Source organism: Gouania willdenowi, chromosome 10 (genome assembly GCF_900634775.1).
Source record: "Gouania willdenowi chromosome 10, fGouWil2.1, whole genome shotgun sequence".
In the NCBI taxonomy this organism is placed as follows: domain Eukaryota; kingdom Metazoa; phylum Chordata; class Actinopteri; order Blenniiformes; family Gobiesocidae; genus Gouania; species Gouania willdenowi.
Genome location: NC_041053.1, coordinates 24,426,043 through 24,445,137, shown reverse-complemented (window position 1 = coordinate 24,445,137; position 19,095 = coordinate 24,426,043). Strand labels below are relative to the sequence as shown.

At 37.2% G+C, this 19,095-nt stretch overlaps 3 protein-coding genes across 7 annotated transcripts in view; 1 reads left to right on the top strand and 2 right to left on the bottom strand.

Moving 5' to 3' along the window:
- Window positions 1-3,522, bottom strand: part of cyfip2 (cytoplasmic FMR1 interacting protein 2) — a 42,146-nt gene extending 38,624 nt beyond the window's left edge. For all 3 annotated transcript variants that reach the window (XM_028459386.1, XM_028459385.1, XM_028459387.1), the window contains exon 1: window positions 3,348-3,522. The gene's annotated coding sequence lies outside the window, so the exon portion shown is untranslated. The remainder of the gene's footprint in view (window positions 1-3,347) is intronic.
- A 2,367-nt stretch (window positions 3,523-5,889) lies between these two features.
- Window positions 5,890-14,769, bottom strand: itk (IL2 inducible T cell kinase). 2 transcript variants are annotated; one of them, XM_028459438.1, is made up of 17 exons: window positions 14,569-14,769; window positions 13,824-13,928; window positions 13,631-13,712; window positions 13,402-13,527; window positions 13,160-13,197; window positions 11,990-12,144; window positions 11,822-11,887; window positions 11,670-11,724; window positions 11,150-11,229; window positions 10,502-10,644; window positions 10,275-10,349; window positions 10,009-10,180; window positions 9,009-9,225; window positions 8,863-8,927; window positions 7,716-7,834; window positions 6,693-6,850; window positions 5,890-6,589 (listed from the first exon to the last, which is right to left on the bottom strand). In XM_028459438.1, exons 1-17 carry the CDS (start codon window positions 14,704-14,706, stop codon window positions 6,524-6,526), a joined length of 1,860 nt encoding a protein of 619 aa, XP_028315239.1. In that variant the 5' UTR covers window positions 14,707-14,769; the 3' UTR covers window positions 5,890-6,523. The 2 variants fall into 2 exon arrangements, with proteins under 2 accessions (XP_028315239.1, XP_028315240.1); XM_028459439.1 differs by having other exon boundaries at window positions 11,990-12,141.
- A 1,059-nt stretch (window positions 14,770-15,828) lies between these two features.
- On the top strand, window positions 15,829-18,411 carry med7 (mediator complex subunit 7). 2 transcript variants are annotated; one of them, XM_028460116.1, is made up of 2 exons: window positions 15,829-15,960; window positions 17,407-18,411. In XM_028460116.1, the coding sequence occupies exon 2, from the start codon at window positions 17,432-17,434 to the stop codon at window positions 18,194-18,196; it is 765 nt and encodes a 254-aa protein (XP_028315917.1). In that variant the 5' UTR covers window positions 15,829-15,960; window positions 17,407-17,431; the 3' UTR covers window positions 18,197-18,411. The 2 variants fall into 2 exon arrangements, with proteins under 2 accessions (XP_028315917.1, XP_028315919.1); XM_028460118.1 differs by having other exon boundaries at window positions 15,845-15,960; window positions 17,412-18,411.
- The last annotated feature ends 684 nt before the right edge of the window (window positions 18,412-19,095 follow it).

Genomic DNA, 19,095 nt, shown 5'->3' with positions numbered 1-19,095 from the left:
ATTCACCCGTACGGCGGTATATTAACAATTAATATCATATATAAAAATATATACCGTATTCGGTACAAACGGTATACCGCCCAGCTCTACCCCTACGATCTATGTTGTAAAAGTGCTGGTTAAGCCACGCGTTTCTCTCTGTCAAATCACACAAAAAGCAATACAAAGGGAAATTACGGTATATCAAGAATTGCACTACAAAAATAACCATAACCTGAAAGTAAAAAACATCTGAACATGGATAATAAGGCTGTGCAATTAATCAAAATTAAATTACAATTTTGATTATAACACCAAAAGTTTACAAAATAACATCATCAAAAAAAAATATTTTTTAAAAAGACTTTTATTTTACATATGTTTTTTTGCTAAATTAAACAAACTTCCACGATTTTGGACATCTATACAGAATAAAGCTATTATGACCACAATACTAACTTTGAGTTGTTTAATCCACGCGCAAAAGTGCAAATACTTGATTTTGGTGTTTGAATGATTTTATTCATGTTTAACGAATATACTTTACATTGTTTTGTACAAAAAAACAAATATTTTTTTGGTTGACAAATAATTGTTAGAATAATCATGATTTCAACTATGACTAAAACAATGGTGATTATTATTTATTTTCTATAATCGTGCAGCCCTAGTGGATAATACATTCCTTGCCGTTTCCATTAGTCGGCGTGGGTAAAACAAATGAGTGAGAGAAACTGTGTCAACTCCACAGACACACCATTCACTGGGATCTCCCCCAAAGGCATGCAGTGTAACATATAATCACGCGTACAATAGGATGTGTTCCATCCAGCGTGGATGTGAGTGTATTTTGAGCTTTAGGACAAGCATGTCACACATATTTACACAATGATACACTACAGAGTCTGTTCTGGGCACATCGCTACAGTCCACTGTTTGTGAGCATAGTACATACTATATAGTCGGGACACTGGCTGAGTGCGGTGATTCTCAGGCTGATTGTCATTTCAGAAATCTGCACACTCGCAGCCACTGTTGTGTCATGGTCACAGTGATGTCATGCTTTCCTTTTAGACCAAACAACAGAGGGTATCACATTAAAACATGGGGGGGGGGGGGGGGGAGACAAAGCTTGCCTCCACACAAAAATAAAGGATTGTAAACAATTGGCTGACACTAGATATGCATCATGACAGGTTCTAGGCATCTGGGTTTTAAAACTAATTGTCAGTTTTTGGCTTGTTATCCATAATCAATGACATTGCCCATCAAATTCACCAAAAGCAATGTGTCAAGTTAACATAGGAGGACGATGATAGAGACTGTAATAATGTATAAACAGCTAGTGGGATTCCTAAATACACCTCTGGGCCCTCTTTGAAGGCCTGTCAAATGTACGCACATCAACGTCTGTACTATGCTTTGTCTCCACCAACAAGTTTCACACCACTTTGCATTGCATTTGGATGAAGAAGTTAGCTTAAGAAAACCCTTGAATGATTTTTACACACTGTTCTTAAAGCAATAAGATACCTGGCCCTGCAAGCTCATAGGTGTGTTACTTTACTACCACTAAGTTTCAATTATCCACCTTATTCCTGGGGCTGCTCCTTCCTGTTTATGGGTGGATCTTTCCGCAGGATGAACACGTCAAATACAACTGATGGATGCAAGGACTACAGGATTTATATTAGTATATTTGAAAATCGTCTGCACCCATTTTGGATCTTTTATTTTAGGGATGAATAATTTGAGCTTTTTGCCGAAATCCAGTATGACAATACTGTCGAACACTAAATTTCCAATTTCTGATATGACCAATACATATATATATATATATATATATATATATATATATATTGGGCACTGAGAACCGGTTGCTAACGTCCGGTTCCGGAACCGTTAAGCAGATGTTTGAATTTTGATTTTTTTTTTTTTGGTTCCTAAATGCAGGCACTAGTTTGTGAAATACTGTATATATATACACACAGTATTTCCATGGAATATACAGGTTAAGCCTACTTTTAATGTGATGCTTCAATGAAATTAACCCATAAATAAACATTTTCTGCGGCAAAGTGCCATATTCATTTTTAATATGTTGTCTCAAAAAAAGCACATCCCTTTTCAATATGGAAAAACCCATGCCGATGTGGAACGATATTACACAAAATGCCTAATTTCGGCCGATAATATCACCCATTTCTAATAATGTGCGCTCTGTCTAAACAGAGGAAGTGTTAGGTTTAACAGATATCCAAACTGTGTTTTTGCCATAGACCTAGTCAAGTTTAGCACACCCAACACTACTTCCCAATAACAGCCGTGAATCACCAAATGATTTATTTAATGTAATAAAATAGGAAAATGGATAACTTAAAAAAAAAAAAAAAATCCAACAGTATCCAAGCTTGACTTGGTATATTACACACCCATTCCTAGTGCTGTGCAATATCGACAAAGTGTTATATCACGATATAGGTAATTCTGTATCCCTATATTGTATTTTTTTCTTAAATTACATGAAATGAATGCAATTTCCTCTTAATGTTCTCACTTTTCTTTATAGAACCCACATTCTAACGTAGCAATGGAGCAGACCAATAACACACACATCAAAATAACGATATAAACAATAGAGGGTTATATTGTACATTTTTGTATTGCACTACGATATATATCGTTATATCGCACAGCATTACCCATTCTTATTGAAAAGACTGCATCACTATCATTGAATTATTAACAGGGCTGGTTGAATAATTATGGCACACAGTGTATCAGATTGCTCAAAGCATCCCAGTGATGGTCAACACATATGAAAGTAGGTGAACCTGACATTTGTAGATCAGTATCGGGGCCTGGGAGGCCGTGCTGTAGCCTGCAGGGCTTCGTAAGGACCGGGAGTAAAAGGTGGACTACAGAGATGAGAATTACAGCAATAGCCCTTTAGAAAACAGCTGGTAGTGGAAATGTAGCTTTTTGCAACAGAAACACAATATATGAATGTTGTGGTTGTGCGAGCATCGTGGGGTCCATCATCATCCGTCCGTGCACTTGCTGCACAGTTACCCTGTCCTCACCCCACCCATCTCTGAGCCAATGGAGGCTAACGTGGATCCTACACTAACACACGGACGCACGATTTATCTGCAACCCACATCCCTACCTTATTGACGATTAATCAACCACTGGTGTGATACAACAAAAGCCGAGAAGAAGAAAAAAAACGTTTAAAATATAAATAAAAAATAAAGCACCCCCTCCCATCAGATCCCCAGCCATCATCACCGCCCAGTTCACATCAGCAGCCCCGCTCATCAGCAGCGGCGCTGCGGCTGCATCCGTCCCTCCATCGGCCTCCCTACCTGAAAATCTCATGACCGACCGGCGACAAACACTGGCGGGCAGACGAGCTCCGGGTCTGCGACGGTGTTCCGGTGCTTCGCAGAGGGTTTTTTCTCCCCCTCGCCGTTGGTGCCGATGGATGCTCTAGTTTCACCCAGTGCCTGGTCACAGCTAATCCACCCCACACAAAGAGTAGAAAATGGCTGCAAGTGCATTTTCTTAAAGGGACAGTGACAGAGCAGAGGTTGTGATGGAGAGGCTTTGATCATTTCTAAATGCAGCCTCCCTCTGTAAAACCTGTGAAGATGACATGTTCAATTTGTTTACACATATGTGCCTATGTTTGTTTGTGTATAATGTTCACTAATAAAAATTAAAAATTCAGCCTCCATTCACATTAAACGCTAGTATTTATTTTAGTACTCCCTTTTCAAACAACACTACAAGTCGGCTGTTGTGTTTATAGATGAAGGAATTGTGACATTTAGATGAAATGAACTAGGTTTGTTTTTATTTATTTATTTATTTATTTATGTATAACTTTAATGAAAATGCCAACTAACATAGATTCCCCATGTACATCAAATGATATTGTGAAAAAAATATATACATGTATTTTTTATTGGATTGAATGATTTTATTTTATAAATGAAACATTTTCATGATTGGAAAGGAGCTGTAAGAATCATTAAATTATTATATGTCTGAAACACAATAAGAAATTAGAATACCCTGAAAAATAACATCACTCAATCCAATAAAAAATGCATGTAGTGCAATACAGTATAGCCACTGGCTAACCTAAATATAATAATATTCTACAATTGAATAAAAGGTAAAAATTTTTAAAATGAGAAATTAGAATACTGTACCCTAAAAAATAAAATCATTAAAAGCCAGTAAAAAATACATGTATATAGCCACTGGCCAACCTAAACATAAGAATATTCAACAATTGAATAAAAATAGATAAATCAATGTAAATAATAAAAATAAAATACAACTCCTTGAAAAAAAAAAAAACTGAAAAACTCATAAAAACAAATGATACTTTTTAAGTGCAAAATAACAATTCAATTTCACTTGAGTTATTTTTTTACTGTCAGTATTTACTATGATTCCAATGGGCTCAGCCTTAGTGGCCCTATAGCTTTAGTGTGGTCACACGTGCTGAGCAGCTGCAAACAAGTGAACCAGACCAAAACTAGACCATAACTTTGGAACCTAAAGAGCTAAAGTGATGCTGTTTACTGGGGGGCGGCGCTAGCTGTTCCGGTGGTGGAGGTTGCTGTCGGCCGCCTGGTGGGTCTGTCCTGCCATCTGCGGACTGGTGGGTGGGTCCGGGGCATCTTTGGCTCGGGGCTGCGGTTCCGCACTTGATGTGTGCCTTTGGGGTGCCTCCGTCCCCGCGGTGGGGATCGCCGGTTGCTCGCGGGCCGGTGGGTGGCGCTGCTCCGTGGCTGGCGCTGCCCGGGGGGCGGCGGGCCCTGGGCTGCTGGCCTTGGGCTGTCCGGGGCTGTGCGGTCCTGCTGGGCTGTGGCCGGGTCCTGGGCGGGGGTGGGGGGTGCGTCCCGGGGGGCTTGGCCCGGGGACTTGCCCTTGGGGGGTCCTGGTCCCGGGGGGTGCTCCTGGGGCCCGGGGTGATTGGCGGTTGGGGGTTGGATTGGTGGCGTGGTGCGCTGGGTCCTTGGCTCCTTGGGGCTTTCTCGGGTGTGTATGGGGGGGGCGATGGTTGCCTCTCGGTTTGGGATCTTGGGGGCGTTCGGGGGGCTGCTTGGCCGTGTGGTGGTCGCCGGGGGCCCCCGGGTCTCCCGCTCTTGCTGCTGGCCTGGCTGCTTCCGGGGCCCGGGGGCGGCTCGTGGGTTTTGCAGTGGCGGTTCTTGGAAATACATTTGTCATGGATGCACTGGCCTTGGGCTGTGGGATAACACTCATACTGGGCTCAACCACAGACACGTTGTTCCCAAATACCTGTTCTATGGAATTTCCACTCACTTCTTCCTCTGCTCACAGCCACCACCATTATTCCTAAGCCGCACACTGGTCACCAAACTGGCTTGATAACTCAACAATAAGCACAATATACACAACCACAATTTCACATCGCATCACTTGAAATCTATCGACTACTCCCCACCCATTCCATTTCCTATCTTGTATTCCTCTTCCCTGTTAACTTCCCCACCCCTCTCCAACCCCTCACCTTGGTGTAACACTGCCCTCTCTTTTTTTACATCCTCCCTTTAATAAAGTATTTCTTACCCTTCCCTAGGGAGGGCTGGTGATGGTCACAATTATGCAATGAAATAAATAAATTTATTTAATTGCAATAACAAAATATGCATTGCTGTTAAAAGATTGCACTTCTTGTAGTGTTAACCTTCGACAGAATGTGCAGACAAGAGAAAAAAAAAAGAAAAAAAAAAAAAAAGAGCTAAAGTGAGTAGTTTGATCGTAGTCGTGGTAGAGGATCATAGACAGAAGTACCCGTAGTCATCATTATAACTCTCATAGGAAGGTTTATTGATGCAATTGTTGCAATGTTCCATTTATACCACTTGGTCAAGCTATAAAAAAGTAACAGCTGTCAGTTTTTTTTCTATTCTAACTTAGTCAGAAGTTAGTTACTTGGGCACATTGTATATATGAGGACATCTGAAAGAAATAGTAATTTGCTGAACAAATCCAATAAAGATAAGGACCAGAAATGGGTCAAATTATCCCTGATTATGAAGCAAGTTGTTGGTTTTACCTGATTTTTATTTCATTTTTTTATTTCAGCGCACAGATTTGGAATAAAGGTAATTTGCCCCATTTGTTCCTTCAAAGATATTTACAGACACTACCACACCATTACCTTCAACAGCATTTCTGGTGTTGTTTTGAAAATTGTGGAGTGTGTAAGTATTTAAAACCAATAGAAAAATAATGATTAAAGATTGAATACTTCATAAAGAAGAATACAAAATAAAATAAAATATTTGTTATTGTACCTTGTGACTTAAAAACATCTTCCTCTGACAATATGACATTTCATGTAGTGAATGTTTCTCAGGAATGGTCAAAGAAGTTCAACAGGTCTTACATCATTAATACAAAATAAAAAAGCAGGACTTTTATGCATTTGTCACAGTCTCAATAAATAAATAATATGAATAACATCAGCGTAAAAATGATCTTCAAAGTCTTGGTTGGTTCAAAGGTCTGACAAAGAGGCCAGCTCATGCAGAAGGACAGCAAAGGTTGGACGATCTTCTGGTTTCTATATGCAAACGGGAAATAAAGTGTTAAAAGTGGTATTTTAGTCAACATTTTTGAAATAATTCTATAAGTATTGTAGTTGTCTAGATAAATTCCTGTCCTACCTCTTCCCAGCACTCCTCCATTAGGAGGTGCACTGATTTTGGAGCCAAACGTGGCATCAGGAGCCTTTGACCTGCATTCAGGGAATCCATCACCTCTGCATTAGTGCGGTTCTCGTAGGGAAAACGTCCTTCGTTGTACACTTCCCACATCACCACACCTGAACATAAAAAAACCCAAAATACTTAAAGAAGGAACAGTGCTGTCCAGATGATATTTGCTGGATTCATAGGAAATAGTGATTGCTCCACTTCATTACTTTGATTAACAATGAACAAAATGTATGATCAATATAATTTGGTTAAATTGTAGAATCAGGACACTTTATGACAGTCTTAGATTGGCTTAAATATCTTTAAAATTGCATAATTTGCTGTATATGATTAGCCCCTTATGTCTGCTCTTTACCCCAAAAATCATGACAAAACATGAAAAAGGCTATAATAATATTAATCAGCTATACTGTATATCCCAACATTGGTATACATTTTGTTTCCAATCCACAGCTGAATATAGCAAATTAAAAAAAAAAACTCAATATACAAGCAGCCAGACTATATGTGGAACTTCTACAATTGTTTGGAAACAGAAAGGGAAGCTAAAGACAACGTAGTCATCACATTAGCAGGAGGAATTATGATTATTTATCTAACTTCTCTAATTGTAGTCCAGGAGCTACTGTGCAAACAATTGTAAAAAAATCCTATGAACAATCTTAGCAGCTATTACTAATGTACTTTCTATATTAAATTAACTGTGTAAAGTTTTGTAAAAATCTCTGAAATTAAATTTCCTAAATTCGGCAGTAATTTTTTCTGTTTTAAAACTTCTTTACTCGTTTAAAGATTTGGCATTTATTTATTTTTCATGGTTTGTTAGGAGGATTAATGAATTTATTATGAAAAGCATTGGTTTTCTCCAAGAAAGCCTACTCGGGCTTCACTATTCCAAAAACATTGTTACCATATGAGATGGGCGGGGTCGTATTGGACAAAACAATGAATGAGAAAAGAGAGAGAACCAACCAAAAGACCAGACATCTGACTTGCTGCTGAACTTGGAGTATCTGAGGACTTCAGGGGGTGACCACTTGACAGGAAACTTTGAGCACTGAGAACTTGTGTACTGATCATCAAAAACAAACCTACAGAGGACAAGAAACCACAAAGTTACCGAGTCTATGTTTATAGAAGCCTGTTCACACTACTAAAAAGTAAAAAATAAAATATTTCAATGACAAGTCAAGATTTGGAGACAGTCATTATTGTGAGATAAGAAGTCATATTAACAAAATAAAGTCAGACTAACGACATTAAAAGTCATTATTTTTAAAGAAAAATTCAGATTTTGTTACAGATCGAGTCACTATCTGTTTGTTCATTTATATTATACTGTATATTACTTTGTTCACACTGTAAATGACAGGTTAGTTTTAGGGCTGAATGATTAATTGCATTTGCGATATTATCGCAATGTCATAAAATGCAATTTTTGAATCGCAAAGGCTGCAATTTTTATTTATTTATTTTTTCTTGTACTGTCCCGTTAAGTTCAGAGAGTGTTTAAGAAGTGCAGTCCACATGTTTACATGTTTCATGAAACGTGAAGTTAGTTGTTGAAGAGGTAAAGCCACTGATTTGTTTGCTTTGATGTTATAATCTGTGCTTTAAAATGTATATTTTATATTTATTTAAAGGTTTAAATGAATCTGAAATTGTTTATTATGAAACAGATTGATTTATTGCTTGTGTTCATTGAAAAATACATGACAAGAGGCCCTTGAAAAAATTATCGCATCTTAAATCGTAATCGCAATATTGAGGAAAAAAAAATCGCAATGAGATTATTTTCCAAAATTGTTCGGCCATAGTTAGTTTTAGCCTGTTGATCATTTGTTATTTGGAGAAAGAATATTTTAGTGTTATATTACATAATCAAAACTCTTGATAGACACTTATTCCTATACATTATATATACAGTATATATATAATATTTTGTAGAAAAATGGCGAGTCAATTACGCATCATAATCTGTTACAAGATAATTAATCAAACTGGCAATCCACCGACGATGCTTGTGTCAACATTAATAAAAATAAATTATGAAACTGTTATAGAATATTGTTTTACAACTACTGTAAAAGTTGAAGTATACAGAATTATAAACGGTTACCTCGTCATGCCAAAGTCGGACACCTTCACTTCATTGTTCTTTGATACTAGACAATTTCTGGCAGCCTGCAGGACAAACACAAGAAATCATTTTCACCCCTCTGTCAATCAAGTGAATACTAAATAATGAAAAATCTGTTTGTTTACCAGATCTCTGTGGATAAAGTTGGAGCTCTCTAAATAAGCCATTCCTTCACAGACGTCCAGACACATTCCCAGCATCACATTGGGAGATAAACGCCCTCTCCTGGTTTTAAGGTAATCAGACAGACAGCCGTTGTGCATGAACTCAAACACCAGACAAATGGGAGATCTCTGAGTGCACACTCCATAGAGCTGCACCAGCTTACAATGGAACAGTTTCCTGCAAAATCACACACATGCACAACACATAGTTTAATTATAACACCATCTAATCACTAGAGCAGACATGGGCTCATCTGCATTTACTGGTTCACTAAACAGGAAGAGGTTCAAATTCTGATGTAGCTGGTTATGATTTACAGTCCACATAAACAAGACTGAATCATAACATAACCTAACCACTAGAGCGGACATGGACTCGTCTGTGAACGGTCGCATTTACAGACCTTAGAGTCGCTGTTAGCTTACCAATAAACGGGAAGAGATTTGTCACCTTTACAATAAGTGTTGACTAGGCCACTGGGAGTGAGGCCCAAGGCCAAGGCAGGCTGACTTGATAATAATGTATCATGTTTTTCTGCAGTCAGTGCCTTCTCCTCGCCCTTCTCTTTCTGCTCTGTTTCAGGTGTCGTGAAGCTGATGATGGCAGTTCCTGATCTGTGGTTCACGGCTCAACTAGTCTGTGACACTCTGATGTTCTCTCTCTCTATCCTGTTCTGTTGGTCCTTCTGTCCACTAACTCCAACCAGTCGCAGCAGATGGCTGCCACCTCTGAACCTGGTTCTGCTGGAGATTTCTTCCTGTTAAAAAGGAGTTGTTTCTTCCCACTGACGCTAAATGCTTGTTCATGTGGATCTCGTTGGGTTTTTTCTTTCTTATTATGAATTTTATAATTTGATAAGCGCATTATGATAACTTTGTTGTAAATTGCACTATACAAATAAAGTTGAATTGAACTGAATTAAGTAATACAATAGCAGCTCCTTGTGTGACGTATACTCACATTGTAACCTTGGCCTCGTCTTTAAAATCCTCCTCTGAAATAAATCCTTCCTTCATCATTTTCACAGCCACCTTCTTTTCTCTCCATTTCCCCTCCACCACCACTCCAAACTGGCCACTGCCCAATTCCTGACCCAGGGTCAGTTCCTCAGGCTTGATCTCCTCCCACTGATCTGTTGAGTAGCAAAAGTTACACGAGCAATTATCCATTCTTTCTATTTACAAGGTTGATAAATGTGTATTCTACTTCAATTAAATAACCTCAACCTTGGGGGGAATGGGAGACTTCCTGAGAGTAGGCTCCATTTGGAGTTATGGGGTGTCTAAGGCGTGTAATCAGACCTGTGCAGAAATAGAACACCAGCATTAACCTACAAAACTCTTTTGATTCCATTCTTTCTTCCCCCGTCAAAGTTTAAAACACACGAGTCACCTAAAGTGACTTTATTAATCCTTCATAATGTTACAAACATGTTGATAGGAGGCTCGCTTACCGGCAGCATTGTGCTGATGGTAAAGAATGAGTTCAGGAATGGTGTTGAACAGGTATTTATCCGCCAAGTAGAATGAAGCTGGTTTTGTTTCGGTCTGTCTAATTTGGTAGTGTTTCACCCTTGGATTCTTCTCCATATTTGGCCTGTGGAAATAATAATAAAAAATGTTTTAAAGCCAAATATCACACTCATTTATTCATTTTCTGTACTGCCTTTGCCTGTACAGAATATCCAAACATTATTGATTTTTAAACTGTTGAATGTTGTCTGTTGCACTTTTTGATCATGTAAAGCACATTGAGTTGCCATGTGTATGAAAGGCGATATACAAATAAATTTGCCTTTCCTTGCCTTGCCAATTGTAATTGTAATAAAAAAAAACTATGAATTTGTTGTTGAATTAACTAATAATAACTGATGGACTACTTGACTATTGTTTGTGCTTTCTATTTCTATTTTCTACAATCAATTTACCAGAATCTGTCAGACCTAAGATCAGTCCAGAAGATTGACAAACATTGTCTTGTACCGAACTTCTAAAAATCTAAAAAACATTTTTTTAACAGTATTATTTGTTCATTTATTTATTTATTTATTTTAAATTGCTTCAGCATTACTTTATTAGATATTAAACACTGAAAACATTACCCTGGTGCTCTGGTGAAAACAGACACTGTGTAGAATCCTGCTTGACTTGAGTCCCGCACCATGAAACCTCCTTCTTTCCCCTGTAAAGATAAAAGATGGAGCCACGTGAGTCCTCCAAAATGTGAACATTTCATCTCACAAATCATGCTTTTTAATAACATCTTTATAATTAATATAAATAGCTGCACTTTTGTGTTTTTGCCTGCTTACAAAGCCTATATGAAAGCAGCTGAAAGCAGGAAATTTCTCTCTGGAGGAAACTGTGGTTATTTGAAAATCATTCTTGTCTATGAGATGTCTGATGCTCATCATGCAGGTGCACATGCACTTGTTTTTTTTTTGCAACAGACGTTTTTGGAGGCACGGTCACCGCAAACGTTCTCCACATTTTGCACATGTATGTAGCAACCTGCTAATAGAGATCAGAAGAACTGAAACACATTTGGCTTTTTTTTTTTTTTTAAATAGACCTTAAAGCAGAAAAAAGAAATTGAATAATTATTTCAAAATCCAGTTTTACCTCTTTCATTAACAAATCTTCTGCTTTCCCTCTGGTCATATTTTTGTTGTACCACCTATGGGAAAGAAATAGAAGCAAAAAAGAATTCATTGCAACACATTTATTCTCAGACATGCAGCATGCAGTCATCACTACTGTAATGATTAACTTACATGAATCTTTCAAAATTTTTGCCATATTTTTCAGTTATGTATGTGCAGGGAACCAGACCCACGTTGCTAAATCAAGCACCAGAAACACAAAAAAAGGAGGATGTTTTCAGTATAAAAAATAGAACCATTATATGTGTTACATGATGGGAGTCATGTTTTAAACCTTACCCTTTGTCATCTTGGATGGTCCAACAGTCCGAGGAGCAGCTGTTGATCAGGACGTACTCGTGATGTTTCTGGAGAGGCAAATGGTCGTCTTCCTGCGGTGTGTAATCCTGCAGAGCGATAACTGTCTGATGTCCTCCATATGGAAACTCCATCTGCTAAAGATAAAGCACTATGAAGTCACAAACACAGATGTGTATTGGAATATTTATGTCATTACTTCTAATGCATTTAATGCATCCCCCCTTCAAAGAAGAAGAAGAAGAAGAAGAAATATAAAGAAGTATTACATTCTGAATAAATCACCTGTTTCTAACTGGGCTAACAGAGAGACAGTGACATTTTAAAAACACAAACCAAGTTTTTTTTAGTTTTTTTAACAGTGACAAAGAAAAGCAATGTATTAAAAAGAGCAATCACTGCCTTCATGTGATCAAAGTACTGACGTTACTGTAATTGAGTTGCTTTTATGGGTACCGTACTTGTACTTATTCAGTATATTTCTAAATCAGTAACTTTACCTGTACCTAAGTATGTTTTAAAAGACTTAAAGTAAATTGTTACATTTCTACACCCAACCGCTACTGAGTAAATTACATTTTTTTGGTTGTTAAAATGATCAACGGACATTGTGAAACTACAAAAATGAAATGACCAGATGAACAATCATATGCATCACATCATAGCAGACCAACCAGATTAAACGTTATGCATTGAAAGGAGGTTATTTTTTCAGTTTTAGAGTTCATAAATTAAGCCATACTTCAAGCCTGATCATTCTTATTTTATTTTAAATTGAACATGTATTTTTTTATTACGGTATTATATTTAAAAAATAATTGTACATTTTGACAAACCTTTTTTTTTTATACAGATGCAATTGTGGAAAATAAATTAAGTTCCAATTGTGCAAGATTTTGTCTCTTCCTTTTTAAGTTTATATACTGTATGAGATGTTTAATGTATACAAGGGATCCGTAGCAAGATTTATTATCAAAAATATACATGGGGGGTGAAATTAACTGGTAACTTTTACTTTGAGTACTATTTAATTGAGCTTTTTTACTTGTACTTTAGTATTTTGTGTATGACTTACTTGCATTTCAATCAAGTAACAGTATTTCTACTTGAGTAGAATATATCAGAACTCTTTACACATCTGGAAAATGGTACCTTTGATTCTGGGGTTTGAGGAAGTGGCTTTTTAGATGCTGTAAGAGGGAGCAGAAAATAGCATTCACATTCAAATATTTCATTCATTAATTCATTCATCCAGTAATCTACAAATATTTAAATATAGAACAAAAATGCTTTGGAGTTTATGTCAGTTAAAGTAATGTTTTATATAATTACAATTAGAACCACATACATTACATACAATACACAATACTGGAATGGTATCACAATTAACCTACCAAAGTCCACTGGGTCATATACCCGACATCCTGTAGCCAGCTTCTGTTTTTGTTGACAACATTCCCATTTTCCATTGATCCAAAAGTTTGGGTGGAATTTGGTAACCAGATTGTTCTGCTTTGTCTCTAAGATAATATTTAAAAAATGAAAAAGAAATAAAAAAAAAACCTTTAGGAAAATTAGGTGGATAGTAGTCTTGCTCAACACATCTGTATTGATGTTGCTTACCCTCTTTCAGAGCTTTGATCCATGTCTGTCGACAATCATTGTCCGGCGCAAAAATGTAAAGATAGTAGTTGTCATAAAAAACCTGCAGAGATGCACAACACAGACGTTCTGATGCTGGTGTCCTTCTTCTTTTAATACGACACAGTGTGTTTTATTCATGGAAATGTTTGCTTTGAGGATGAGCAAACCTTACCTGAAAAGGATATTTATAGTTGCAGGGTATGGGAACATCTGTGATCACAGCCTCCACACATTTAATGGTGGACAACTGGATGCTGCCTTTCAGAGTAGGTTTTTTCTTAAAAAGGATGCAATATTAGTATTATTATTAATAATAATTGTATATATTTATTTTATTTTTTCCTCTTTTATTATTATTATTATTATCATCATCATTGTCATTAATATAATTTTTTCCTCTCTACATCCCTTCCCTCTCACACACACGCACACGCACGCACACACACACACACACACACACACACACACACACACACACACACACACACACACACACACACACACACACACACACACACACACACAGTACTGTAAGAAATTGTAAATACTGTTTTCTGAGTGTATGCTGTCAGGTTAATACATTGCTGTCTGTTCCTGTCTATTGTCATGTATGTTGCAAAGCAAAAATAATAAAATAAAATAAAACAATTTTCTTGTTTTTATTTTTTTTTACAGTAAAAAAAAAGGATGCAATATTTAGTTTAACAACATAAAATGAATTACAATAAAGTTATAGCTGACACTGGTGGACTGGACACACACACACACACACACACACACACACACGCACACACACACACACACACACACGCACACACACACACACACACACACACACACGCACACACACACACACACACACACACACACACAGCCTGATCTGCAACATGCTTTCAGAGTGACAATGTTGTCCTCACCCCAAGACGACGTTCAGAATACTTCAGGTCCTGAGTATCCAAAACAAAGAATCTCTCCTTGTAGTTACATGGTGAAATCTTCTTCTTTTGCTGGGACTTCTTGATCAGCGTTCCGTTTAAAATGACTCTAGGGAACATGGCAGATCTGACACGAAAAGCAAGAAACGTGGTGAACGCTTTTGTGTTGTGAGACTACATTCCAGTGACAGTGAGGTGAAAGAAAAAAAAAAAAACAAGGTTGATCACAGATGCAAAGGAGCTTCCGCCCCCCCCACCCTTTTCTTTTTTTTTTTTCTCACATAGTGAACCACATCCTTATGGTAACAAATACCTAGCCTACACACACATACATACCCCCACTTAAAGGGAGTTCCAACATGACTGCAAGGAAAAGATTTCACATGTTGTAAATTAAAGGCTTTCTTCAAAGTTTCCTCAAACCTTTAATAATTACCTCTCAACAGCTATCCTGCAATATGTGTCAGCACATTTTATTCACTAAAGTATCATGTTAAAGTAAATCGTGCAAATGTTTTTTCTTTCTTTCTGTTTTTCTTTTAACACATTTCACGTCTTAATGTATGTTTGTTTTTATTGTCCTTTAAAATTTACGTTCTCTTTATTAAAACGTTATTTTTAAAATACATTTGAAAAGTTTAAATAACAATCGAAGTCCTAACAAAGTACAATTTTGCTGACAGAGCTAAGTTACAGTGTTTTTTGTTTTGTTTTTTAACACTTTAGTGCCACCATCTGGATCCAGGGGAAAACGACTGCTTGCTTCAGTGAATACATTTTGGGGGGGAAAAAAGATCTAATACAGTTTTAAGATAATAAGAAATTGTGAAGCTATATCTGAGTGATGGCCAATGGGTATATTAAAATGGGTTTGACAAACATAAGAAAATGGGAATCATGCAAATGTTGCAAATATATGTGTCATGTAATTTAAACGTGTTAACTGCACTGCTTTGATTTTTCAAAAATGGATTTGCTATGATAAAAAAAAAACAAAAAAAAAAAACATTGAAAACATTCTGGGTGCATTTGGATTTATTTTTCTGGTTCTCTGTAAAATAAGTATAAAGAAATATTTATTTCGGAAATATTTGACAAATATTAATGTACTAATATTTAAGAAAACAATTAAATGTAGACCGACTTATTAGTTTTGCGCTTTTTAAATTATAACCAATCACATTGCACGCTGTCCCTCAGCGACGGTCCAATCCACAGCCTTAAAGCACGTCACGTGTGCCTCGGCCAATAGCGGAGCGGCTTGCACTAGCCTAGCATGGCTAGCTAAAAGATGAGCTAATCACACCGTGCTACAGTTTAGTAGTTGTTCACGGTCAAATATCAAACTCGGAGATAGCGGGAATCGTTTAAGAGGTGCGTAGTCTTGCATGGTTTTATTAATATTTACAGTTTTCATTGAACAGACTATTCTTGTGTATGTGTTTTGTTTATACCTCACCTAGCGTTCTGTATCGGAACCGTCAGTTAGCTTTGTTTGAAGCTAAAAGGTATAAGCGTAGACTGCCTTTACAATTCCGCCACTGATGTGTTTTCCCACAATTACCAATCGTATTTTATTTTATTTATTTATTTTTTTTACAGTAAAACATATAGAATCTTTGGACATAATTTTGTTTAGATGTCGGGTTCATATTGCCAATCAAAGACTCAACCGAAACTTAGCTAAGGTGCTAAATTAAACCGTGATTTACTGAAGTATAGACTCCACTAGAGCTCTGAAGGTGTGCTGCGGTATCATATTTCAACAGGTTGGGGAGTAAATTAAGCACTTATTCTATATTTTAAGTTTAAAAAAATGACTCATTCAAAAGGAATCGTTTACCTCCTCAGCTCTTTTGTTTGCATGAGCCCAAATGTTACCCATTTAGAACCACCACAAACCTATTTTTACTTATTATTTGAGCCACAGAATCCTTCCCGTTTAATCTCACCTAAAGAGCCAGACCCTTTTTCTTTCTACCAGGGCAGATTAAAATCACCTCATACATTTTTATTTTGAGAACTGAATAATCATTATTACTATTTTACTTATTCGTGGCCATATTGTGTATGTCAAAATTACAACAGATTTTTGATTACATAAATTGAGAGCTGTTATAGAAGAATTTAGGCATCTAAAGCAGTTTATTAAACTTACTTGCAATGTTCCAATGTATTCATAACCACCATCTCAATATTGAAATTTGTATTGAGCTGAGGTAAGACAATCAAGAGCCATGGTGGGGAATTAATTTATTAAAGGAAGTGTCTCCTAGTACGTAATAGATATCTATATACCTGCAGTTTATCTGTACGAAAGATGACGTTGCCGGACCTTTTCTACATTAAGCGTAATGTGCCTGTGTTATCACCATGCCAGGATGGCTGAGTGGTCTCAGGCCTGACTCAAAGATTTTTACTTCCACTTCTCATATTTGACAAATATATATTTTAATTTTAATATATTTAACACGGCAAATTCCACCTTTAAAAATACATTATGAAAAAAAACCTAACATTATAGGGTTAGGGAAAGGGCTAAAATAAAAGGGTTAAGGCTAAAATAAAAGGGTTAGCGGAGAAGCTATAAATGAATGAGCTAAAATAAAACTGACGGAACTTTGTCACGTGGTGCACCCATCACGTGACCTGAAATGGCCAATGAGGAGCGCTACGTACAGTATTTTGACACGTTTACATACTGATAGCCACTGCCTTTATTAAAATATGTCTTTGGGCTTTGACTGTTCATATTTGAAGAATTGCTATTTTAATGCTAGGCTTATATGTTAAATAATGAATGTGTGTGTTTGTTTTTAGTTTAGTTTTTTTCCAGATCCTCATCATGGGTGAGCCACAGCAGGTCAGCGCTCTGCCTCCTCCTCCAATGCAGTACATCAAGGATTACACTGATGAAAATATCCGCAAAGGTCTGGCCCCAAAGCCCCCTCCACCAATCAGGGACAGCTACATGATGTTTGGTAATCAGTTTCAGTGTGATGACCTCATCATCAGGCCGCTCGAAAGCCAAGGCATTGAGAGGCTTCATCCTAAACAGTTTGACCATAAACGGGAGCTGAAAAAACTCAACATGTCCATCCTTGTGAACTTTCTGGACCTCTTGGATATTCTAATCAAAAGTCCAGGCAGCATAAAGCGCGAAGAGAAACTCGAGGACATTAAGCTGTTGTTCGTGCACATGCATCATCTGATAAACGAGTACAGGCCTCACCAAGCTCGGGAGACGCTGAGGGTGATGATGGAGGTGCAGAAACGACAGAGGCTGGACACAGCAGAGAGATTCCAGAAACATCTGGAGAGGGTGGGGGAGATGATCCAGGGATGCCTCACCTCTTTACCCGATGACTTGCCTCAGATGGAGGTTCCAGGTGGTTCCTGTGATGGGACAAAGAGTGCAGGGTTAATGGGGAACATTGGTTGTCCCATTGGACCGGCTCTCAGACATAAAACAGAACCAATGGATGTGGAGGTAGCAGGGGCCAGCTGCATGGTAGGAGGACATGACGACAAGGCCATTTCACCTCCAAAGAGGAACACGATGTGGGACAAGGATGCAGCAATGTGCAGCATCATTGATGAGATAGCATAGGTCACCACATATTACCTGATATCAGCCTGAATATGTTTGCAGTGTGTTCATTGGTCTGACCTGCTGTTTACAGGTGATTTATTTAAAAAAAAAAAAAACATGTGAGTATCACTACCTGTTTATAGAATACCTAATAAGTGAATTATTACCTGGCATATGCACCTTTAGTCGTTTTTGAGAAGATAAAGCCAATAAAGAAATGTACATAAACTACATATTCACTGTGTGTGCATTATTGTCACAATAGCATAGGTTTCTTTTTCTTTGTGACTTACTGGCAGGTTTTGTTGAAACCTGGCGATACAGTACACACCAGCAGACGTCCGTGACCCTGAACAGAAATTAGGTCAGAAGATGGAAGAACAAATTGCCTGTTTTTTCATGTATAAATTGAAAGTTTTTTATTGTCATAAGCACATTGCACAAGGAATTTGCTTTGGTGTTTTGCTTAAATAAATTAATAAATATCAAACATATTTAATCATTGTATTTACAGTAACAGGAAGAGTAGCGAGGATGCTGTCAATGATGCAAAGTTGTTCACCATCGAATTTTTAATCATATCTTTTGTTATTGTTTCTTTTTAACCTTGTTATAATTTATACTCTGAACCATTGTAACAAAAGTAATTCCCCCTGGGATTATATAAGATTCTCTAATTCTAAGTCAATACTGCACATTACAATAAATTATTAGTCTCTTAAACCCTGTTATCCCTTTGGTAACTTAACCTACACCTCTTGACCCAAACTACGAACAAGATGTCCCCTACCATATGATCTAAATTGGATCTAAAAAATATCAAACATATTTATTAGAATAGATAAATAATGTGAAATGTAGCAATGGCTTGTATTCTAATATTTTTTAATGAATATTTATGAAATTTGTGACCCCAG